The sequence below is a fragment of the Gigantopelta aegis genome, chromosome 11 (assembly GCF_016097555.1).
Source record: "Gigantopelta aegis isolate Gae_Host chromosome 11, Gae_host_genome, whole genome shotgun sequence".
Classification (NCBI taxonomy): Eukaryota; Metazoa; Mollusca; class Gastropoda; order Neomphalida; family Peltospiridae; genus Gigantopelta; species Gigantopelta aegis.
Window position 1 is genome coordinate 7,908,750 of NC_054709.1, and position 25,923 is coordinate 7,934,672.

The window sequence follows — 25,923 nt, forward strand, 5'->3', positions numbered from 1 at the left end:
ACATTTTATGTACGGTTATATGGCGTCAGACATATGGTTAAGGACCACACAGATTTTGAGCGGAAACCCGCTGTCGCCACTACATGGGCTACTCTTTCTGATTAGCAGCAAGGGATCTTTTATTTGCACTTCCCACAGGCAGGACAGCACAAACCATGGCCTTTGTTGAACCAGTTATGGATCACTGGTCGGTGCAAGTGGTTTACACCTACCCACTGAGCCTTGCGGAGCACTCACTCAGGGTTTGGAGTCGGTATCTGGATTAAAAATCCCATGCCTCGACTGGGAATCCGAACCCATGCCAGACAGGGATTCTAGATTATGGTAGCCCCACTCCCGTGACTAGTGATATTCAGTGTTGGGCTAGTAAACAACTACTATTGCCATGCCAGACAGGGATTCTAGATTATGGTAGCCCCACTCCCGTGACTAGTGATATTCAGTGTTGGGCTAGTAAATAACTACTATTGCCATGCCAGACAGGGATGCTAGATTATTGTAGCCGGACTCTCATGGCTAGTGATATTCAATGTTGGGCTAGTAAATAACTACTATTGCCATGCCAGACAGGGATGCTAGATTATTGTAGCCAGACTCTCATGGCTAGTGATATTCAGTGTTGGGCTAGTAAATAACTACTATTGCCATGTCAGACAGGGATTCTAGATTATGGTAGCCCCACTCCCGTGACTAGTGATATTCAGTGTTGGGCTAGTAAATAACTACTATTGCCATGCCAGACAGGGATTCTAGATTATGGTAGCCCCACTCCCGTGACTAGTGATATTCAGTGTTGGGCTAGTAAATAACTACTATTGCCATACCAGACAGGGATTCTAGATTATGGTAGCCCCACTCCTGTGACTAGTGATATTCAGTGTTGGGCTAGTAAATAACTACTATTGCCATGCCAGACAGGGATGCTAGATTATTGTAGCCAGACTCTCATGGCTAGTGATATTCAGTGTTGGGCTAGTAAATAACTACTATTGCCATGCCAGACAGGGATGCTAGATTATTGTAGCCAGACTCTCATGGCTAGTGATATTCAATGTTGGGCTAGTAAATAACTACTATTGCCATGCCAGACAGGGATTCTAGATTATGGTAGCCCCACTCCTATGACTAGTGATATTCAGTGTTGGGCTAGTAAATAACTACTATTGCCATGCCAGACAGGGATGCTAGATTATTGTAGCCAGACTCTCATGGCTAGTGATATTCAATGTTGGGCTAGTAAATAACTACTATTGCCATGCCAGACAGGGATTCTAGATTATGGTAGCCCCACTCCTGTGACTAGTGATATTCAGTGTTGGGCTAGTAAATAACTACTATTGCCATGCCAGACAGGGATGCTAGATTATTGTAGCCAGACTCTCATGGCTAGTGATATTCAATGTTGGGCTAGTAAATAACTACTATTGTCATGTCAAATGTTGCAATTAAGTTTATTTTGTATATATGAATATCCTACACCTACCACAGCCCCCAGTGTTAGTATTTTTAAGCTCTATCTTCCTCTTTAGGTGACCTATCTGATTATTACTATTATTTAGCAAAATTGGATTAACCTAAAGTAAAGTAGGGCTAGTGAATTTTTAATTTAGTTTAAACAATATTTTATTCCATTTACTGGTGGGATTGGTCGACAGGCTACAAGCCTACATTAGAACCTTTCCCTACATTTTTTTGACAAACAAACTGACAATTGTGGCTAGTAAATTTTTAAAATCACAGATCCCATGGCTAGTGGATGTTATAAAAATTCTAGAAGCCGTGTATAATGGTCGAATACTCAAACAGTCTCTTTACCTACCTTCTGATCCGAGAATAAAGTGATGAGTATCAAGACCGGACGACATTCTTGGAACCTGACAGCTTTTCTGCATCACTCCCTTTGGTGTTACAAACATCACATGAACCAGCTGTTAAAATAACAGACATTTAAAAAAAAAGTTAAAAGTTTGTTTTGTTTAACAATGCCACTAGAGCATATTGATTAATTAATCATCGGCTATTGGATGTCAAACATTTAGTAATTCTGACACGTAGTCATCAAAGGAAACCCGCTACATTTTTCCTAATGCAGCAAGGTATCTTTTATATGCACTTTACCAGAGACAAAAAAGCACATACCAGGGCCACATACCACAGTTGTGGTGCACTGGTTGGAACGAGATAGCAACATTTAATGTTTTATAGGTGGTTGGTAAGAAATTAAATATTCAAGTAGACCACAATATATATTTTTCCTGGACTAGAAATCTGTAAAAAACAAACATAACGGTTACTTAAAACTTGGTTTTAAACACTTTTTGAGAAGTTCCAGCAAGCATTCAAATGCAGTATATTGATTATCACAATTTAAGTTTACATCTCAATTAATTGGTGCAGTAAAAGCAGTAACGACATAGATGTTGCATCTGAACGTATCGTTGATGATATTATCCTTGGTCAACCTCAAAACAGAATTTTAAATGAAATATTTAACAATGTCCAGCACCAAAATCAGATTAGCCATCCCAAAATTAAAAGTGCCGATAAACAGAAACATTCCAAAAAAATATATCTGTAAAACATAGTATTAACAGCCATGAAAGTGTAAATTAATCACAGGCTCAAGCTCCCCAATAATTCTGAATCAAAAATCTAGTTTTCAAAATGTTATGGGGGAGCATACCCTTGAACCCCCTAGAAACTTTGCTTTGCACCCTTGATCTCAGTCAACCCCATCCCCCAAGGTCTACTTGCATCCGCCGTACCTGAATCAACTTGTAAAAGTAAAATAATTTTTTTCATTTTACTTACAATCCATACCAGTCTTTCTTGAATATAATATCCGAAAATTATATTTCTAATTAAACCTCAAATAAAATACAAATCAAACTACAGCTAAAACTGTGTATCAGATAACAGAAAACCAATAGAAGATAAGGGGTGAACAATTACAAATCTAAAGTTTGTTTTGTTTAATGACACCACTAGAGCACATTGATTTATTAATCATCGGCTATTGGATGTCAAACAGTTGGTAATTTTTACATATAGTCTTAGAGAGGAAACCTACAACATTTTTCAATTAGTAGCAAGGGATGTTTTATATGCACCATCCCACAGACAGGATAGCACATACCACGACACTTTATATACCAGTTGTGATGCACTGGCTGAATGAGAAATAGCCCAGTGAGCTTACCGACGTCACAAGGATTGATCCCACACCGACAGCACATCAAGCGAGCACTTAACCACTGGTCTACATCCAGCCCAATTACAAATATCTGCTGTGACAGAGATTAATAAAACCGTATTAAATGTGCAATAAATACTTACAAGATCTTCAATGTTGCCGTAAACGTTTTTCTTCATTCCCGAGGCCCGCGTAGCGACCCAGCCCCCAAGAGAACTGAATTCCATCGAGTCTGGTTCGTGACCCGTGCAGAAACCTTTACTCGCAAGCTGAAAAAAATATCAAACATTTCAATCATGGGATTGCATTACATAATACAACATGGGGAATTTTATACAACCTCCACACTTTATAACATGTTGTAATGAAATAATCAAATGGCTCAATCATGGGAATGCTTTTACATAATACAAAATGTGTCATTTTATACGACCCTCCCGCCCCCCACTACATAACATTTTGTAATGAAATAATCAAATGGCTCAATCATAACATGTATTAATCATGAGCTATTGGATGTCAAACATTTGGTAATTCTGACTCATAGTCATCAGAGGAAACCTGCTACATTTTTCATAATGCAGCAAGGGATTTTTTATATGCACCATCCACAGTTAGGATAGCACATACCACAGAGTTTGATATACCAGTCATGGTGAAATGGCTGGAATGAGAAATAGCCCAATGGACCCACCGACGGGAATCAATCCCAAACCGACTGCGCATTAAGCAAGTGCTTCATCCAGAAGAACTCTTCATCATCAATATGGGCAAGAAGTCTAAATCGACTGCACATTAAGCGAGCGCTTCATCCAGAAGAACTGTTCATCATCAATACGGGCAAGAAGTCTAAATCGACTGCACATTAAGCGAGCGCTTCATCCAGAAGAACTCTTCATCATCAATATGGGCAAGAAGTCTAAATCGACTGCACATTAAGCGAGCGCTTCATCCAGAAGAACTCTTCATCATCAATATGGGCAAGAAGTCTAAATCGACTGCGCATTAAGCGAGCGCTTCATCCAGAAGAACTCTTCATCATCAATATGGGCAAGAAGTCTAAACCGACTGCGCATTAAGCGAGCGCTTCATCCAGGAGAACTCTTCATCATCAATATGGACAAGAAGTCTAAATCGACTGCACATTAAGCGAGCGCTTCATCCAGAACTCTTCATCATCAATACGGGCAAGAAGTCTAAATCGACTGCACGTTAAGCGAGCGCTTCATCCAGAAGAACTCTTCATCATCAATACGGGCAAGAAGTCTAAATCGACTGCACGTTAAGCGAGCGCTTCATCCAGAAGAACTCTTCATCATCAATATGGGCAAGAAGTCTAAATCGACTGCACATTAAGCGAGCGCTTCATCCAGAAGAACTCTTCATCATCAATACGGGCAAGAAGTCTAAATCGACTGTGCATTAAGCGAGCGCTTCATCCAGGAGAACTCTTCATCATCAATACGGGCAAGAAGTCTAAATCGACTGCGCACTAAGCGAGCGCTTCATCCAGAAGAACTGTTCATCATCAATACGGGCAAGAAGTCTAAATCGACTGCGCACTAAGCGAGCGCTTCATCCAGAAGAACTGTTCATCATCAATATGGGCAAGAAGTTTAAACCGACTGCGCATTAAGCGAGCGCTTCATCCAGGAGAACTCTTCATCGTCAATATGGGCAAGAAGTCTAAATCAACTGCGCACTAAGCGAGCGCTTCATCCAGAAGAACTCTTCATCATCAATATGGGCAAGAAGTCTAAATCGACCGATGTTCTTACCATGTTCAGGGTGGGATGTAGCCCAATGGTACAGCGCTCGCTCGATGTGCGGTCAGTTTGGGATCGATCCCCGTCAGTGAGCCCATTGGGTTATTTCTCATTCTAGCCAACGCACCATGACTGGCATATCAAAGGCCATGGTACCTGTACTACTCTGTCTATGGGATGGTGCATATAAAAGATCCCTTGCTGCTAATTGAAAAAGAGTAGCCCATAAAGTGGTGACAGTGGGTTTCCTCTCTCAATATTAGTGTGGTCCTTAACAATATGTCTGACGCCATATGACCGTAAATAAAATATGTTGAATGCGTCGTTAAATAAAATATTTCCTTCCTTCCCATGTGCTTTTAAAATTAATTTATGTCATTGTGTCTTATTGGATGGTTAATCGCACTGGTATGAAAATGATCAACAAAAGCACAACATTCACGGCTTCTCGTACACATAAAAACATAGCTGAATCACAACCGCTCTGCTCTAAACACATACCCTTCTCTCCAAATCTTGACCTATTATTCCTGCTTCAGCGTGCACCGTCATGTTCTTTTCATCAATCCACAAGATTTTGTTCTGAAAATATTCACAAAGCGGTTTAAAAGTTTGTTTTACCACAGCCCAGTGTTTCAACCAGAGGGTAAAACGGGTGTGGCGCCATACCCAGATATTATTTTTTTTAAGTTAAAATTTTGACAAAATTAATTACTCTTATCATTATGCATGATTTTCTTAAGCCTAACCCTAAACTTAACCCATTTTCTTTCTTTGGGAGGTCCCTCATCCCCCCCCCCCCCCCACCCCATTTCATAGTGCTATACCTTTTGATATACCATTCATGAAGCACTGGTTGAAAATCCAATGGCAAGTAGCATTTTGTTTTCAAAATCTTGATTAGCGATATTTCTAGTCAGTTGAAAATTGATTAGCAACTACTGTTTGACGTTTTAACATTGTGTAGTGATCTCTGAAAAACACTTAGTAAATATTGTCCTATCAGTTTGTGGAGGATGGACCAGAGAATCACTGAACCAAGCTTCAGAACAATTCAATAAAACCTTTAGGATAAAATTGATTTCAAAATAAAAGTTGGTGGACAGCCAGATCAATATCACAAAACCTCTGCTGACGAACGTCATAGTGGAGCTAATATTTTATTTCATTTCAAATTATTTTTGTGCTTATATCCAATTACGGTTCAAGCACGCTGTCCTGGGCACACACTTCAGCTATCTGGGCCGTCTGTCCAGGACAGTGGGTTAGTTGTTAGTGGTTAGTGAGAGAGGATAGGGTGTAGTGGTCTTACACCTACCCATGGAGTCATTAAAACTCACTCCGAGTGGGAGCCGGTACCGGGCTGTGAACCCTGTACCTACCAGCCTTATGTCCGATAGCTTAAACACGACACCACCGAGGCCGGTACCAGGCTTTGAACCCTGTACCTACCAGCCTTATGTCCGATAGCTTAAACACGACACCACCGAGGCCGGTACCAGGCTTTGAACCCTGTACCTACCAGCCTTATGTCCGATAGCTTAAACATGACACCACCGAGGCCGGTACCAGGCTGCGAACCCTGTACCTACCAGCCTTATGTCCGATAGCTTAAACACGATGGCTTAAACACCACCGAGGCCGGTACCAGGCTGAACGAACCCTGTACCTACCAGCCTTATGTCCGATAGCTTAAACACGACACCACCGAGGCCGGTACCAGGCTTCGAACCCTGTACCTACCAGCCTTATGTCCGATGGCTTAAACACGACACCACCGAGGCCGGTACCAGGCTTCGAACCCTGTACCTACCAGCCTTATGTCCGATGGCTTAAACACGACACCACCGAGGCCGGTACCAGGCTTCGAACCCTGTACCTACCAGCCTTATGTCCGATGGCTTAAACACGACACCACCGAGGCCGGTACCAGGCTTCGAACCCTGTACCTACCAGCCTTATGTCCGATGGCTTAAACACGACACCACCGAGGCCGGTACCAGGCTTCGAACCCTGTACCTACCAGCCTTATGTCCGATGGCTTAACCATGTCACCACCGAGGCCGGTGGAGCTAATAAAGTTTTAGAGTTTGATTACCATTTGTGATGTATCAAGGGAGACAATCATTCTTGTTTCTCCTTCTGGGCATTCCAGCGCTCCTGATACACTGGTGCCACCTGGAAATATCCAACAAAATACTCGTAGCAAAACGTTGTGACAGCCATTACATAAAATAGCAGAAAAAGGAAGAAAGGAAATGTTTTATTTAACGACGCACGCACTCAACACATTTTATTTACGGTTATATGGTGTCGGACATATGGTTAAGGACCACAGATATTGAGAGAGGAAACCCACTGTCGTCAGTTCATGGGTTACTCTTTTTCAATAAGTAGCAAGGGATCTTTTATATGCACCATTCCACAGACAGGGTAGCACATACCATGGCCTTTGATATACCAGTCGTGGTGCACTGGCTGGAACGAGAAATAGCCCAATGGGGACACCGACGGGGATCGACCCCACACTGACCGACATCGAGCGAGAGCTGTACTACTAGCTACTAGCAGAAAAAAACAAACAAAAAAAACAATACACAAATAGTTTACAGGAAAATAATTAAAGGATATTAAACAAGCTACATTAAAAGAGTTTCTTCTCCATTTCATATCATGTTTATATCCCAAGTGAAATAATTTTCAAAATACAATTGGATCGTGTATATAAAAAGATTCCTTGCTGCTAACAATGAAAATTACTTCACGAGGGACATAAACATGATACGAAACATTTGGTAGGGAGTTTAATATCCTATTTAGTACACATTATTAATCATTATTTAGAGGATATTAAACAAGCTTCCATTTCATATCATGTTTATATCCCAAATGAAATAATTTTCAAAATACAATTGGATCGTGCATATAAAAAGATTCCTTGCTGCTAACAATGAAAATTACTTCATTATTTAGGTGGGTACATTGTGCTGTTTATTACCCATATGGTTAAACATATCTTGGTTCATGACAAAGTGATACGTCATACTAGAACGTCAAGTGGGACGTAACACTTCGACGTCATCGATTGGCACTCTACAGCCTTACAGGAATGTCAACCAGTTGAGTGATACAAATTAAGATATATTATGGGTAATAAATCAAACTTTACATCCATTCCATCATCTAAACTAGGGGAACAATTACAGTTAACATTTTGCCACACAATTGATTATGGATTTTTATAATCGATCATCACATCAGTAGAGCCAAACCAATTAAACATTTTTTTATTATAATCGATCATTGGAACATTGCTAGTAAGTAGTAAATTCAACACAGTATTAGCAATGTCCTCTTGTAGTATTCACTCATAATTAAAGGGACATACCCTAGTTTCAGGCCATAAAAATGCACACTAAGTTTAGTAAATCTACAAACCAGTAACACATTTGGATAAAGTTACAATTGAGTGAAACATGAGTCTGTGACTTTGAAATGGTGAAATACCCTCTAAAAATAGACTAAAACTTGACTCTGTAACTGTTACTTCTCAGACGCACGCACGTTTTTAAACATATGAGAAATGCATTTTGTGATATTAAAAACACTAGGATCACCAAAAGCACTTCGAATGTACTGAAATGGATAATATAAACAATAAAATCTAAGTAAAGTATGATTTCAGTTACCAAAAATGTCTCTAATAGTAAAAAATATGCCTTAGTGTTTCAAAACTAGGGTATGTCCCTTTAACACTGAAGCAACCCCTGAAATTAAGAAAATGTCAACGGCAAAAAAAACTTACCATTGAAAAACACCCTGAATATAGTTCAAGGCCAAAAAAATTCCTCGGAGAATTAAAATCTCAACGGCATTGCCGATTGCCGTGAGTAATTGCAGGGGTTGCTGAAGTCATAACTGAGTTTAACATTTATTAGGGGAATGTTTGCATGCTGGAAATGTAATCCAATACAATGGTGACACCTTACCTCCGAAAGGGATAATGACGACATCATGGCGAAGGGCAAGATCGACAATTTTAACAACATCTTTATGACAGCCTGTAATGAACAAAAAAACAAAGAACTCAATAGTCGACTGTAACAAAGATTTCACTTGTCAACTGGAACCTATTCAATGTGGGGGCGGGACGTAGCCTAATGGTAAAGTGCTTGCTCAATGCGCGGTCAGTCTGGGATCGATCCCCGACGGTGGGCCCATTGGGCTATTTCTCGTTCCAGCCAGTGCACCACGACTGGTATATCAAAGGCCGTGGTATGTAGTGGTATAAGACATTATTTTGAAAATCAATTCTTGTTGGTGGGCCCCATTGGGCTATATTTCGTTCCAGCCAGTGCTCCACAACTGGTGTAACAAAGGCTGTGGTATGTACTACCCTGTCTGTGGGATGGTGCATATAAAAGATCCTTTGCTGTTAATCAAAAAGAGTAGCCCAAGAAGTGGCGACAGCACGTTTCCTCTCTCAATATCTGTGTGGTCCTTAACCATATGTCTGATGCCATATAACCATAAATAAAATGTGTTGAGTGCGTCGTTAAATAAAACAGTTCCTTCTTTCCTATTCAATGTCTGTTGGCCAATCCCCAGGTCACTACAGTTTATAGAATGGCAAGACATATTGTTTAAACCAACCTATTCAATGTCTGTTGGCCAATCCCCAGGTCACTACAGTTTATAGAATGGCAAGACATATTGTTTAAACCAACCTATTCAATGTCTGTTGGCCAATCCCCAGTCATTACAGTTATAGAATGGCAAGACATAAAACATTCAATGTCTTCCAATTCACTATTTATAGAATGGCAAGACCAACCTATTCAATATTGTTTAAACCAACCTATTCAATGTCTGTTGGCCAATCCCCAGGTCATTACAGTTTATAGAATGGCAAGACATATTGTTTAAACCAACCTATTCAGCACAGATTTAATTTTTCATTCTTAACATTCAGCGAAGACAAGAAAGAAAGAAAGAAATGTTTTATTTAACGACACACTCAACACATTTTATTTACGGTTATATGTCATCAGATATATGGTTAAGGACCACACAGATATTGAGATAGGAAACCCGCTGTCACCACTTCATGGGCTATTCTTTTCGATTAGCAGCATGTGATCTTTTATATGCACCATCCCAAAGACAGAGTAGTACATACCATGGCCTTTGTTGAACCAGTGATGGATCACTGTCAGTGCAAGTGGTTTACACCTACCCATTGAGCCTTGCGGAGCACTCACTCAGGGTTTGGAGTCGGTATCTGGATTAAAAATCTCATGCCTCAACTGAGATCCGAACCCAGTACCTACCAGCCTGTTGACCGATGGCCTAACCACGACGCCACCGAGGCCTTTGATATACCAGTCATCGTGCACTGGCTGGAACAAGTTCAGAGAAGACAAAGCCAACAGAAGTTTGTTTGTTTTGTTTAACAACACCACTAGAGCACATTGGATGTCAAACATTTGGTAATTTTGACATATACATGTAGTCTTAGAGAGGAAACCTGCTACATTTTTCCATTAGTAGCAAAAGATCTTTTATATGAACCATCCCCATGGCCTTTGATATACCTGTCATGGTGCATTGGATGGAACGAGAAATAGCCCACTGGGCCCACCGACAGGGATCGATCCCAGACCGACTGTGCAAGGGCTTTACCACGGGGCTACATCCTACCCACAAAGCCAACAGTTACAGATGATAGAATATGGTAGGTTTGTGGCATGGATAAACACAACAGACAAGCACATGCCACAGTTAAAGAGAGACAAGGACTGGGATGTGGAGTTCAAAGAAGTAGGAGTTGCCAAATCGGGTAAAAAATTAGATGGAATTCAAAGGCAAGAAAGGAAAGTGTGCAGTGTGATAAAACAAAAGTCTTGGGTACACAGAACCTGTAGTGCATGCCAGGTAATCATCCTCCATGTGGGGGTTATACACTCAAGAGACACACTCAGGAGACACACCCAGGATCACATCCCAGGGTTGGAGCCGATACCATTGCCTCAGGTGGGATACGAACCCAACACCTAGCAGCCTCAAGTACAAGAGCATAACCACTACACCACCGAGGCTGATAACGATTCATATTTTAAGTTTAATCATGTACAGAATTCATATTTAAAATTGTATCGATTTACCAACCCCAATTTCTACAAGAGATGTACTTACTGGCAAATTATTATTCCTATTCAATTTTACTGTAATGATAAAGACATTTTCAAACCGTGTGATAAATTTATCTTGTATCACACATGTGCGATCTGGACAGGAACTTGTAAATGGGGAATTCCCTTTTTATTTTTACTGGAGTTAGCGCCGTTTTGTTACTGACGTTATGTATGATTTACAAATGCCGTCACATTGGATTTGAAACATTACACAAGATTGCCGCGGAGTATGATTCTTAACGTTAAGTAAATTCATGAAAGGAGGATTGATCTTAGATTTAAGAAAGTGTATTTATGACATTAAATTAAAAACCAGTTTGTAAAAAGTAAAAGAAGGTATGTAATAAATACAGAACCTCACATACGTTGTTTTTGCTTCCTATTTATTGCACTGGTTTATTTTGCAGTCTCATGGTATATATGTTCTTGCGCAAAATAAACTTGTGCAATAAATAGGAAGCGAAAACAACGTACGTGAGGTTCTGTATATTTATTTCCATAAGAAAAGGCAGTGAAATGGACAGAGAAAATGTGTCTGCTTATGTCAGTTTGTCTATGAAGTGATATTTCTATATTAAGAATGTGTTACCAGTGTTTCCTTTTTATCAGGTTTACTACTTATTTTTAACTCCTTTTATCCAACAATTGTTTTATGGGAAAAACACTGTGAATCAAATTATGGTTTTTTTTACATATCATATCACGAGTTACGTATCATATCACGAGTTACGTATCATATCACGAGTTACGTATCATATCACGAGTTACGTATCATATCACGAGTTACGTATCATATCACGAGTTACATATCATATCACGAGTTACGTATCATATCGCAGGCCTCTGATAATTATCAAAATGGTTGTTTTGTTCATGCATTGGTCACGCAAATCTAATTTCGTGTAACCTATATTTTGTTCGTGCAAATTTTTACTCATCATTTACATGGATATAGAGAGATTATTATACAAGCTTGTGTGTCGTACTGATTTTACGAAACGAGTGTCAGGATTATTGTATTACCCGAACGAACGCAAGTGTAATAATTTCTTTATTATCCACATTATATAAAATATTATTCTCATGAATAACAAGCTAGGGCCATGTCAAAATGTTTCAAACGTAACTAAAAAGAGACGACAAAACGACGACATTTTTCGAAATGACGTCATTTTGATAAGCGTTTACACTGAGGAAGCCGCATTAAGTTATGATGTCGCTTCACAAAATTACGTCATTTGTTGTGCACGTGAAATCATTATGACACACGTGAGTCATACTGGTTATATTTCCCTGTATATCTTGAACTATGTGGATAATAAAATACACTTATTGCCCGTGAAATCATTATGACACACGTGAGTCATACTGGTTATATTTCCCTGTATATCTTGAACTATGTGGATAATAAAATACACTTATTGCCCGTGAAATCATTATGACACACGTGAGTCATACTGGTTATATTTCCCTGTATATCTTGAACTATGTAGATAATAAAATACACTTATTGCCCGTGAAATCATTATGACACACGTGAGTCATACTGGTTATATTTCCCTGAATATCTTGAACTATGTGGATAATAAAACGGGTTACACAAAAAGGAAATGGATTACAAATCATTATGACACACGTGAGTCATACTGGTTATATTTCCCTGAATATCTTGAACTATGTGGATAATAAAACGGGTTACACAAAAAGGAAATGGATTACAAATCATTATGACACATATGAGTCATACCGGTTATATTTCCCTGAATATTTTGAACTATGTGGATAATAAAACGGGTTACACAAAAAGGAAATGGATTACATGGATTTATTTCTGCGTAACTGATAAAATGGGTCACGCAGATGTTCAATTCTCAGAGAACTGTATTGTGATACCCCAGTGGCGTAGCATGGGCGGGGCCACCGGGGCAGTTGCCCTGGGTGCAAAATTCTGGACTGGTGGAAAGGACTCGGGGAGTGCTAACAGTCCACTGGTTCGGGGGCGCAATACTTGCCTTGCCCCTGGCGCTGGCAACCCACGCTACGCCACTGTAAAACCCTATAAGAAACTGTTACATACTTGGCCAGGCAACGAGATCAGGAACTCGCTTAAACATCCCCTCTCTGAGAACAAAGACTTCGTGCAGCATATGTCCTGCAAGAAGAATCAACAGCCATATCAAGTCATATCACAAGACAAATAAATAGAACTACTAAGAATATTTAGTTCCGGTATCGAGGGGCATATTCCCCATACATTTTGATCCAGGCCAGTGAATGTTTGGTTGGGGCCAGTTCAAATTATCAATGGTATGTCAGTGTTTCTGCCAGAAAGAAAGTTTTGGGTATGGCACAATGGAATTGAAAGCAACCACAGTCAACATGGGGGGGGGGGGGGGGGGGTATGTGGGACCTCCCCCAGAAAGAAAATTGACAAAACTTGGAGTGTTTTCTCTTTTATTGATTCATTACCTGTCCTCAACAATCCTAAAAAAATAACCCTGCAAAATTTTGTGGGTATGGTGCTGTCACGGGGATCCTATAATACCCGTAACTGAATGAAACACGATTATCAAAATATCTCTCCTAACTGTATATCTATTAGATCTCTCTGTAACGGGCGGTTATACCCTAGTGTGGCTCGTCTAGGTAAGATTAGAGATACGATCTTATATAAAGTATATATAATATAGCACGTTTAGTTCACTAGAAAACACAACAAAAACACAATACACTTTGGAAACTGTATTAACCTACGCTGACAAATGTACAGCCGCAGTAGTTAATTAACAACAACAAATACTAACATCCCAGAACTGATCATTTAATTAGTTAATCTCTAGGTGTCTAGTTTACACAATATGCTAATCACTTCACCGTGACACAACACCCACACGTGTGATAATTGAGAAACGCTAACACACACACGTGTGATAATGGAGAAACGCTTCCAGGGGAACTTAATTAATAAAGGAATTACAACTCTATTCCTAACTGGTTAATTTTTAATTAACCCTAACTACTCATTCAGTAACCTTGTAACACAGAATTAATACTGGTACCTATCACAATAAAGACAATAACCTACAGTTTACCTAGGTCCTCTAGGATGACTGGTTAAGCTTTTTATAATTATTTAGGACAGTGAGCCTACAGATTACTGCGTCAGATGACCGGCAGCACTGTCTAAATAATATTGGTATAATACAGTATTAAAATATTTAAAAGTCACATCAATCACATCAAGGTTATACCACAGAGCAGAAATAATATATTTACCAAAGTCCCGTCTGAACTAATATAGATCGTTCAGTGGACGACGTCCGTTCCCCTGGATACTTCCAATGTTTCTCCCCGATATCTCTAAAATCCTAGCTATTTATTCAAAACTCTCAGAGACAGCGAATATCGCCTGGGGGTACAAGGCGGTACCTCACGTATCATCTGATATTTCCACCTCTCCCAGAGTCGGTATCTTTCCTTAGATGACCAGACATTCTGTCGCCAGTCGCCAAAATCACGGTTGTAAAACCCGCACTCGCAGAGGTATTACGTAACTACTGGCCACATGGCCCCACAGCTGGACTAAGTGCATATTGGAGTGCACGGTCGCACGAAGGTATTACGTAACAAATTTGCCCACCTGGGCTAAGTGCATTGGGACTGCACACGGCCTCTAAAACAATTAATATCGCCACAGGCCATACCCATTTTACCCTCTGGCAGAAACCCTGTATAATACAAAGGACACTAACCCCAGCTTCTGTGAGGGCTATTGACTTTCTCACATATCTGTCGAACACTGCATCACTCACCATGAGCTCGGAACAGCCTATCCTGACAGTCATCAGAGAAAGAAATACCCGTAGGTCGAAGGTCACTCATGAAGTTGTGGTTCACTGTCGGCGTGGGGATATCAGCTGATGTTATTTCAGGCTGAAATGAAAGCAATGTTTTTCTGACAAACACATCAGCAGTGTTAGAAATAAACACGAGCCTGTTCGTCCTGGTAAGGCCTAAAAAAAAAAGATTTATATTTTGTTTCAGGTTTCATGCTTGAAAACAAATAGGGTAGGTAGTAGGGTTAGCTCTGGGTCAAACTTTAAAAAATAATTTTTGCAGAAACCCACTTATTTTCTAACAAAATTTCAATTATTTCATGCATTGCCAACTATTTTGCCAAATTAAAATAAAATTTGCTAAAATTGTTTTTGAAATTTGCAACTGGCGAATTTGGCAAATGCCAGAGCTAACTCTGAGGTAGGTAAAAACTTTAAAAAATTAAATTAAATTTAAAATTAATCGAATCAAACTGAGAAACTGTAATTGGCCCAGAAACCCAATTCACTAAACTCTCGCAACTTTGAGATATCGCAGTGCAATGCTAAAAGACTTGCAAAGAGGATGCTTTGTTGCCTAGCAGAGCCTGAGAGACCTTTGTGAATTAGGTCCCAGGTTTTTCAAATCTAGATTGCTGATTGCAAAACATCAGGGATCATCTTTTTTTTTTGCTTCAAAAAATTTCAGGCTTGCTACATAAAATCAGAGAAGGCAGGGAAACCGAAAACATGGGTTCACTTTTTTTTTTAGACCTTAGTGAAAATATATTTTTATTTCAATGAATCGATGTACTGTGAAACCCCGCTATTGCAACCATTTGCAGGACTTATTAAAACCAGTCTTAATAGTGGGGTGGTCCTAATACCAAATTACCAACATTACAATGAAACTCCGCTATTGTGACCATCTGCAGGACTTTATTAAAACTGGTCTTAATACCAAATAACCAACATTCAAAATGATTTTTGGTAAATATTGATTCTGAATTTTACGCCTCCCACCCCCCCTCCTTTTTGGTTACCATCAGTAATGTTTAAACTGATAAAAGTGATAACGATTTATTAACATTTACATTCAAAGTTTGTTTTATTTAACGATGCCACTAGAGCACATTGATTTTTTATCTTATCATCGGCTATTGGATGTCAAATATATGGTCATTCTGACACGTTTTTTTTAGAGGAAATCCACTGTCGCCACATAGGCTACTCTTTTACGACAGGCAGCAAGGGATCTTTTATTTGCTCTTCCCACAGGCAGGATAGCACAAACCATGGCCTTTGTTGAACCAGTTATGGATCACTGGTCAATGCAAGTGGTTTACACCTAGCCATTGAGCCTTGTGGAGCACTCACTCAGGGTTTGGAGTCGGTATCTGGATTAAAAATCCCATGCCTCGACTGGGATCTGAACCCAGTACCTAGTCTGTAGACAGATGGCCTAACCACGACGCCACCAAGGCCGGTTATTTACATTCAAATGCAAGAATAACCAAGTCTCAAACCTCCAGATATTAATTTGTGAGCTTAGACCTGTTCGTTTTCTTAATTATTACATAACAGAGATTAACAACTGTCTAGACAAATGACACCCTCCCGACGTATTAGGACATCCACTGTCCCAAAGGTAATACAAACACATGTATTCTGTCCTTGACTGAATGCAACCAATTGTTGCATTTGTTGTCAGTTTCTATAAAAAAAATGAAGTACTAGGATGGTACTAGTATGGCATTTGCTTTCATAAAGAAACATGTTACTCTGTTTAACTGTTACTTTTCAACATTATTGTGTGCAAGTTATACAATAAAATGACTGTGCGTCGTACCTTCCAGAAATTAACTATGACTTCCTAGTTCGAAAGTAATCCCTTTGTCTTTCGAAATAAATAAATATAAGATTACTTAATTGATGTTTTGAGAAACACATATACCTGCAATTAACTTTAACACCATAGCATGGACAACTAGGCAAGATTTTACCACACTGTTTATTGTTTGTCGCTTATGTGATGTGACAAGTAAATAATGTGATCGCATTTGTGGGGTCCAAATGCGCTGAAAACGACCAATGGGTCTGACTTTACTGGTTGTAATCTGTAATACCATGGTGGTCTTAATAGTTTTACTATAAAATAATAATGAAATATTGTGTTCTTTGGACTGGACTAGACTAGTGATTAACATGCACATTCAAAGCAAGCTGTTGTAGTGCACGCCTATCTTGGGCACAGGTGCCGGCCTCGGCTGGTCTCTCTGTCCAAGACAGGAAAGGTGGGAGGAGGGACCGCCTGCACTGGCAGGTGCAAGGGAGCACCAGCAGTCCGATCGTGGGGGGAGAGAGGGGGGGGGGGGGGTTTGTGGTCTTTAAAACATTGGTCTTTATATAGTGGAGTGGATCTAAGTTACCTGAGCAGGACTTTTGTGTTCTAAACTGATTCCAATTGTGGTTTTCATCCAGTCACGCAATGATGGCATCTTGCAATTGCTAAGACGATATCTAAATAAAGACAAATAAAACAAAGGTTTACTATGTCCTTTGTAAGGTAGTGTTCCATGGGTAAATGAAACTTGTTACCAAATTTAGTTGGAAATGGCCTAGTACATGTATCATGTAATTACAAGTGAAGAAATTCCAGAAAAGAATGCATTTCTCTCAACAACTCTACTAAAGTTCACCCCTCTTCAGAGCCCTCAAAAGTACCCGGTCTCCGGCGGCAAATCGCCGCCTGAAACAGCTTTTGCCGCCGCCTACTTTTCGTAGTGACTGATTTGCACTAACAGAGGCCATGAGAATGCATCTCAGAGGTTCGATTTTTCAAATGTTTCTTGGGGAGGCCCCCCAGACCCCCCGCTATCATCACTGTTGTAGCCTGCTACTTCTTAAACTATTGAGGGCGCTGCCTCTTTAGACACAAAATGGGAATCCAACATTAATGTCATTCACAAGTTTGATCAATCATCTAATGACTTTGACATAGATGAAGACTAATCAATTTTAGCATTTCTGAATTGGCTTAATTTTCTTATCTTTGGGAAAGTGCATATATTATAAGTGATCCATTACTGCCTGGGTGGCAAAATACTTTTACTCTCTCCCCCTATCTTCATCTGTCAGTCACTTTCGACCAATTGTTAAAATTTGTTCAACCCATCCGCTAGTTTGAATCAAACATCCAGGTAACTGCGACGACCCTTTGTACTTTGAAATTATTGCTCAATAATTGAAAACTAAAATATATTTATTTGTTTATAATTTTGTATGAACTAAAACAGACCAAAACATTTTCTATGTGAAAATGTGTTAATATAATCGCCATTCGCCCAAGAACTCAACATCGCTGTGTCATTATTTTGTAAAGTAAAATTGTGTTACCAAACATTATAATCACCTTTCACCTGAGAACTCAACATGGCCTTCTTTGTTAATGAGAAACTTGGAGTCTTTGTATCCCCAGCCATTCCACTTGAGAACATCCTGTCTGAAAAGGTAAGCAGGAGGTTAAGCTTCTAAGAAATGAAAATTAGCATATATAGAGGATACTCCCAGTGTCTCTTGTGATGTCATAATTTATCAGCACGAGTTGATAAAAGTATGAAATCTGAGGCGTACCGAGGATTTATATACTTTTATCAATGAGTGTATATAGTGTCAAATGTTGCAGTTACGTTTATTTTGTAAATATGAATATCCTGCCCCACCCCAACCCCCCCACTGTTAGTGGTTTTGAAGCTCTATCTCCTTCTTTAGGTGACATATCAGATTATTACTATAATTTAGTAAAATTGTATTAACTTAAAGTAAGGTAGGGCTAGCGAATTTTTAATCGTGGCTAGTAAATTTTTAAAATCACTGATGTCAAATTATAATGATTTAATTAATTTAGAAACTTATTAAAAGGGATATACATGTATACTGGAATTGAATTCATGTACCATATACTTGAGGCAAGTGAATGGTCCTTTTTTCAGCATTGAAAAAACAACTGGGACTATTTTAATGACAATTTAGTGGAAATATTTATAGTGTAAATACTAACAAAGGTATTAAAATCCAAAGTAAGGCTTAAATTTAAAAACATTTCACCATTTCCCAATATTTTAGGTTTTCTGTAAATTTTTACTAAACAGAGTTATTTCCCATTAATGGAAAATTTCCATTTTAGGAGGGTAAGGGCAATTCAATTTTTTTGTTATTGTTTAAAATAGTTCTTTAAATTTATTCCATCAGTACAGCAAAAAATCTTTATCATTCTTGTCATATTTAGAAATTGTCCGTGATCCCTACTTTTAATAAGACTATAGATACAATTCTTTCCATGTGCCTGGAAACTCAAGAGAAACACCAAGACTTGCCGGCTTTACCTCCCGACATACACAATTGTGTCGTCTTCCCTGGGTTGTCATGCCTCGATCTGAACAGATCAGGCCCTTTTAAGGGCCCCTATGGGCAACCTAGGGAGACATTTCAGCAACAAATAGGTCCAACTAGCGAACTACTCTCGGCCTACTAAACTCCAAACCTATAGGGACTCACGAGCTTACTAGCGATAAGGATAGACATTGTTTCTTGCGCTCTCGACTTGCCCCCCCCCCCACCTGGGGGGACTAACAGCTAGCTACAGGAAGCTGTTGGAATACTGCGTTGCTTATACCAGGTCACGGTTGCCTGTGACTTTGGTATATGGCGACGCGGCTACGGCAAAGACGAACGAGGTAGAGGAAACGTGCGCCAGGGGCGGCTCAGGAGGGAACAAAGCTGGCGGCTCAACCACCAGCGGCGGTCCCGTCTGCATCGCTGCCCCCACCACGACCAAACCGGCCAGTTCAACAGGAGGCGACTCGCCAACTGACAGAACCGGCTCAACTGTCGCAGCCAACTCATGTACCACGGCCAGCGTCAACCATTCCAGCTCGTCGTCCGTCCGCGTCGAGACCCCCCTCCAAGGGGGTCTCTGCTGAGACGACTTTGGATGTTGGTGTTGCTAAGCGGAAGGCCGTGACCCCCCCCCCCCCCCCCCCCCCCCCCCCGGGACCAACCTGCCAAGACTCAGCCTTCCGCTTCCGCCCAGAGTGACTGGAAGTTAGCAGCCGGGAAGATCAGAGGCCAGTACTCTAACTTCTAAGTACTTGGTGGACAACGTCACAGACCCCGACAGACTGCCAAGCGGGGTTTACGAGGAGAACTTCAAAACTTTTCTGGATGGACACCAGATCGCCATCCACAGTGTGGAGTATGGAGAGTGGGGCAAGCCCTAGTGGTCACATCGCGCCGGGATGATCTTTACCGACAAGGAATCCTCTGCAAGGACATGGACAACTACACCATCCACAGAATTATGAAGATCATCACCGGCACCCAGTACTTACAGCTAGTCCAGTGCTTGTGGACCCACAGCTACAGGAAGCTAGTATCACTCTTCAATGAGGACTACATCATCTCATCCCCGTAGCAGCCAACCTTACCTAGGACAGGTAACCTCCTTTTTAGGGCTTAGCTAGTTGGACTTTAAACTTTTCGGCCACGGCTCAAAATTATTATGTTTATTTTTTGTGTGTAAATAGTCCAACGCACTTTACTTTGGCGCCCGTTCAAATGCTCAAATCACCTTAAACTTTTTTGGCCAAGCACTCAAAATATTTTGGGATTTAATTTCTTAGTCCAGACATGTATTTATTTAGGACTTAGGTCTTTGACCGACCACTAAATTGTTTATTCCAAATTCTGCCCACCTCAAACTTACCCCCCCCCCCCCACCCCTCCTGGCCCGAACTTAGTCACTGGCGGAAGTCAGAGACTAAGCCCGTGACAGGCATGTGTGAATCTCTAGTGGTATATACGCACGTAAAAAACCTTATCCATTTAGGCCGACTGTTCAAAATTGTGGCTAATTTCCTTCATCAAAAATGCACACCCATTCTCTTTGGCTTAATCCTACGGGACATTCCAAATTCCATAGCAGCATACCACCCTCCGCCAGTGCAGGTGGTCCCTCCTCCTACCTACCCCACACCTTTCCTGGATGGAGAAGCCAGCTAAGGCTGGTGCTTGCGCCCAGGACAGGCATGCACTACAACAGCTTGCTCTGAAAGTGCATGTTAAACAATCTTGTCATTGTGCCTGGAAAGTTACGGGTATGGGCCACGACAACTGAGCAACTGTCAATCTAGTTCATAAAAATAAACTTGAATGTAAATGCACATTCGAGTTTATTTTTATGAACTACTGTCAATCAGGCTAATAAATTAAATAATTATTGCTTTAAGTTTAAAGAATGTTTGTTTTGTTTAACGACACTACTACAGCACATTGATTAATTAATCACCGGCTATTGGATGTCAAACATTTTTATATGCACTTTCTCACAAATAGGAAAACACATAACATGGCCTTTGTCCAGCTGTTGTGCACTGGTTAAAACGAGAGAGAAAAAAAAAATCAGTTTTAATTGATCCACCGTGGTGGTTCGATCCTGCGATGCAAGCACCACAGGCGAACACTCAACCGAGTCCCGACTGAGTTAAATCCCGCCCCTAATTATCGGTTAGGCCTGAAATTAACTGTAAAAGTTAGGCAGTTAACTTTTGACATGTGGGTGGGGGAGTATTATTATTATGTATGGTTAGTCCATTGTTTCATGTTCACCTTCGTTTCGGAATCGTTGGAGGTTCTTCGTCAACAACTACTTTTCCGTCAGCGGCTGCACAAAGTGTTGTGTTAACAGTGGACTGACTTTCTGCGATTTTGATCGACTTTCCTCCAAGCAAATGCGCCGAAATCACAGCTAACCTGTCTTTAGACGCCATCTTACAATACAACTAATTGACTTCACTTATTACGCTTTCGAACAGTTATCATTGATTTACCAAACAAACAACCAAAACCCAATCAACTAATGATAGTAGAAATAGACGCGCGTCGGCTAATAACTTCCGTTGTAGTGTGAGAAACGATCGATCTAGCGTTGCCCGATCATACAGTAGTCCAAGTACAAACGGTTTTACATGGCCCCATCAATCAGGTTCAGGCATGTCCGTCGATGGCCCAGCCTCTGATTTCGCCAGTGACCGAGTCCCGGGCAGATGGGGGTTGGGGGGGGGGGGGGTAAATTTGAGATGGGCATAATTTTGAACAAGTAACACACACACACACACACACACACACATGCATACACGTCAGTGCATTAATATCTATGTATGTAATAGTCAACTTCGACATACATACAATATATAGATATTCATACATCAATACATACTAGCCTGTGCCAGGTCTGCCCACTGTTTCATGCACGTAACGGGATATGCATGCGTGGGCCCCATGCATATGGTTGAGTTGCAAGTTGCAAGTTGCTGGCGATTCGGTGCCATAGGTTCCAGTCCCAGCAACGGCATGGGACAATTTGCGAGGCCAGAAAGAATTTAATTATCCCCTGCGCCAGTGCGTTAATATCTATCTATGTATGTAACAGTCAACCTCGATATACATACAATATAATATATAATCTATATTATAGATATTCATACGTCAATACATACTAGCCAGTGCCAAGTCTGCCCACTGTTTCCAGCACGTAAGCAGGATAGATCGCGTAGCTTGTATGCTCCATGCATATAGTTGAGTTAAAGAGCATCCTTTTTTTATGGATGCCTCAATAGTTCAAAAGGTACCGGGGCAAGTCTGCAAGTTGCGGGCGATTCGGTGCCATAGGTTCCAGTCCCATGGGACAGTTTGTGAAACCAGAAAGGATTTAATTATCCCCTGCGCCAGTGCGTTAATATCTATCTATGTATGCATATGGTTGAGTTAATCTATGTATGCAACAGTCAACCTCGACATACATACAATATATAGATATTCATACATACATACGTACATCCATACACACACATACACACGCACGCACACATACACACACATAGTGTGGACCCCCCCCCCCCCCCCCCCCCCCCCCCCCCCCCCCCCCGTCCTCCCACCTCAGTATAAAATCCTTGCTACACCAGCGCTCCTTTCAGAAATCACTGCCATGTTGTTTGTGAATTGTCTATTGGTGGGTTAACGTCACCAGAAGGAGCTTATGTCTGATTCTTATTAATGTTCAAGTATGATGCTCTGGTAAATCTCTCGTCTATTCCAGCCGTCTATCCAGCATACATATCTGGGCTCAATTTCACAAAATATCGTAAGTTTACGTCCGCGACTAGCAGTTATACCGGGTATACATTTACAAGTGTTTGGCATCGATTTCACGAAGAAAATCACATCATTAAGGAAGATGGAGCATTTTAAGGACAAAAGAAAATGAAGTATGTGTATTTCTAATTATATTTGGTGTACTATAATAGTAATAAGAGTTGTGGTTTAGTCGTAGATTTACGTTCATGTGCAAAACTAGGTGTGACGGAACATGCTCTTAATTTGTTTTCGCCTGTGGCGATATTAATTGTTTTAGAGGGCCGTGTGCAGTTCCAATATGCACTTAAGCCCAGGTGGCCAGTAGTTACGTAATACCTCCGCGAGTGCGGTTTTTACAACCGTGATTTGGCGACTAAGCGTTAGGAAGTCTAGGCTTGTAAGAGAAAAATACCGTTTGGTTACTGTGGAAATATACACATCATAGTATTCGGTGCCGCGATGTACCCCCAGGCGATATTCAGGTTTTATGATAAATAGCTAGGGTTTTAGAGATATCAGGGAGAAACATAGGAAGGCTTCCAGGGATCGCTGTCCGTCCGGACTGGTAATTATATATTTTCTGCTCTGTGTATAACCTTGATGTGATTGATGTGACTTTAAATATTTTAATACTGTATTATACCAATATTATTTAGACGGTGCTGCCGGTCATCTGACGCAGTAATACTGTAGGCTCACTGTTCTATATATATAAAGCTTATCCAGTCATCCCAGAGGACCTAGGTAAACTGTAGGTTATTGTCTTTATTGTGATAGGTACCAGTATTAAGTCTGTATTACAAGGTTATTGAATGAGTAGTTAGGGTTAATTAAAAATTAACCAGTTAGGAATAGAGTTGTAATTCCTTTATTAATTAAGTTCCCCTGGAAGCGTTTCTCCATTATCACACGTGTGTGTGTTAGCGTTTCTCAATTATCACACGTTACTGAATGAGTAGTAAGGGTTAATTAAAAATTAACCAGTTAGGAATAGAGTTGTAATTCCTTTATTAATTAAGTTCCCCTAGAATCGTTTCTCAATTATCACACGTGTGGGTGTTGTGTCACGGTGAAGTGATTAGCGTATTGTGTAAACTATACACCTAGAGATTAACTAATTAAGTGATCAGTCCTGGGTTGTTATTATTTGTTGTTGTTAATTAACTACTGCGGCAGTACATTTGTCAGCGTAGGTTAATACAGATTCCAAAGTGTATTGTGTTTTTGTTGTGTTTTCTAGTGAACTAAACGTGCTATATTACATATACTTTATATAAGATCGTATCTCTGATCATACCTAGACGAGCCACACTAGGGTATAACCGCCCGTTACAGAGAGATCTAATAGATATACAGTTAGGAGAGATATTTGGACAATCGTGTTTCAGTCAGTTACGGGTATTATAGGATCCCCGTGACACTAGGCTTACTATGTTTTGTGAAATTGGGCCCTGAAGGATAAAACTGTAGCACATGGCCAGGGCCGTATCCCTGCACAATAGTCGAAAGTTGAATGGCCATTTGGTAAAATAGTGGTTGATTCCACGAATCTCTATCTAGTTCCTCGTCTATAGGAGGATAGCCTTGTCTATAGGAGGACTGCCACTCCTGAGGAAATCCTTTACTGGAGATTTACAGCATTTTCAAGCAAAAGATTTACAATTACTGTTATATGTTCGAAGCACATTAAACGATGCTAATAATAAGGAAACATTTACTTGTGTTCAAATATTATACCCGAAACTCATCGTTTTGATTAATAAAGTACAATTGTAATTACAATATGGATTATTTAGAAGTGTGATAACGAGTTTGACTGCACGTGAAGTACTATTTGTGTAACATCACGTGAAGTACTAGTTGTGTAACATCACGTGGAGTACTATTTGTGTAATATCACGTGAAGTACTATTTGTGTAATATCACGTTAAGTACTATTTGTGTAATCTCACGTGAAGTACTATTTGTGTAATCTCTTGCATCTCTATATGTCTTTTCTTCTTCTTCTTCTGTTCTTTCATATTCTTCTTCTTTTCTTTCATGTTCTTTTGTATATAATATATAGGGAATAACTGGTTGCTGTCTTAAGATATCGGCTTTATATTGCGAATGGCGAGGAGGTGCATTCGCCATTCGACCTGAGCAATTTTTGTTGGACATTTATATTTAAAATAGTGTCAAAACAGATATTTATTTCATAGCATTTTATGTGATACTTTGTAGTATACAATGCATTTTTCAAAATGTGTATATGCTCTGCTCTTCATTGTTCAGAAAGGAAGTTATTCAGATAGAAGGTAATTCTATACGCCCATGATAATGACATTAACATAAAACATTAAAACACCATTAAGGCAACATTCACTGTCCAGATCAAAGGCAATTCTATACGCCCATGATAATGACATTAACATAAAATATTAAAACACCATTTTGGCAACATTCACTGTTCAGATAAAAGGCAATTCTATACGCCCATGATAATGACATTAACATAAAACATTAAAACACCATTAAGGCAACATTCACTGTTCAGATCAAAGGCAATTCTATACGCCCATGATAATGACATTAACATAAAATATTAAAACACCATTAAGGCAACATTCACTGTTCAGATCAAAAGACCGTGGTATGTGCTATCCTGTCTGTGGGATGGTGCATATAAAAGATCCCTTGCTGCATTAGGAAAAATGTAGGAGGTTTCCTCTGTTAGAATTAGACAAATGTTTGACATCCAATAGCCGATGATTAATTAATCA

The 25,923-nt window shown here is 40.0% G+C and overlaps 1 protein-coding gene across 1 annotated transcript in view; it reads right to left on the reverse strand.

Moving 5' to 3' along the window:
• LOC121385361 (alkyldihydroxyacetonephosphate synthase, peroxisomal-like) overlaps window positions 1-21,797 on the reverse strand; it is a 37,110-nt gene extending 15,313 nt beyond the window's left edge. The window contains exons 1-10 of the mRNA XM_041516017.1: window positions 21,635-21,797; window positions 18,381-18,470; window positions 17,398-17,488; window positions 14,966-15,086; window positions 13,231-13,305; window positions 8,949-9,020; window positions 7,058-7,137; window positions 5,461-5,541; window positions 3,337-3,462; window positions 1,820-1,928 (exon numbers count right to left, since the gene is read on the reverse strand). Of these exons, the coding sequence (XP_041371951.1) occupies window positions 1,820-1,928; window positions 3,337-3,462; window positions 5,461-5,541; window positions 7,058-7,137; window positions 8,949-9,020; window positions 13,231-13,305; window positions 14,966-15,086; window positions 17,398-17,488; window positions 18,381-18,470; window positions 21,635-21,795 (1,006 nt within the window). The 5' untranslated portion in view covers window positions 21,796-21,797. The remainder of the gene's footprint in view (window positions 1-1,819; window positions 1,929-3,336; window positions 3,463-5,460; window positions 5,542-7,057; window positions 7,138-8,948; window positions 9,021-13,230; window positions 13,306-14,965; window positions 15,087-17,397; window positions 17,489-18,380; window positions 18,471-21,634) is intronic.
• Between the last annotated feature and the right edge of the window lie 4,126 nt (window positions 21,798-25,923).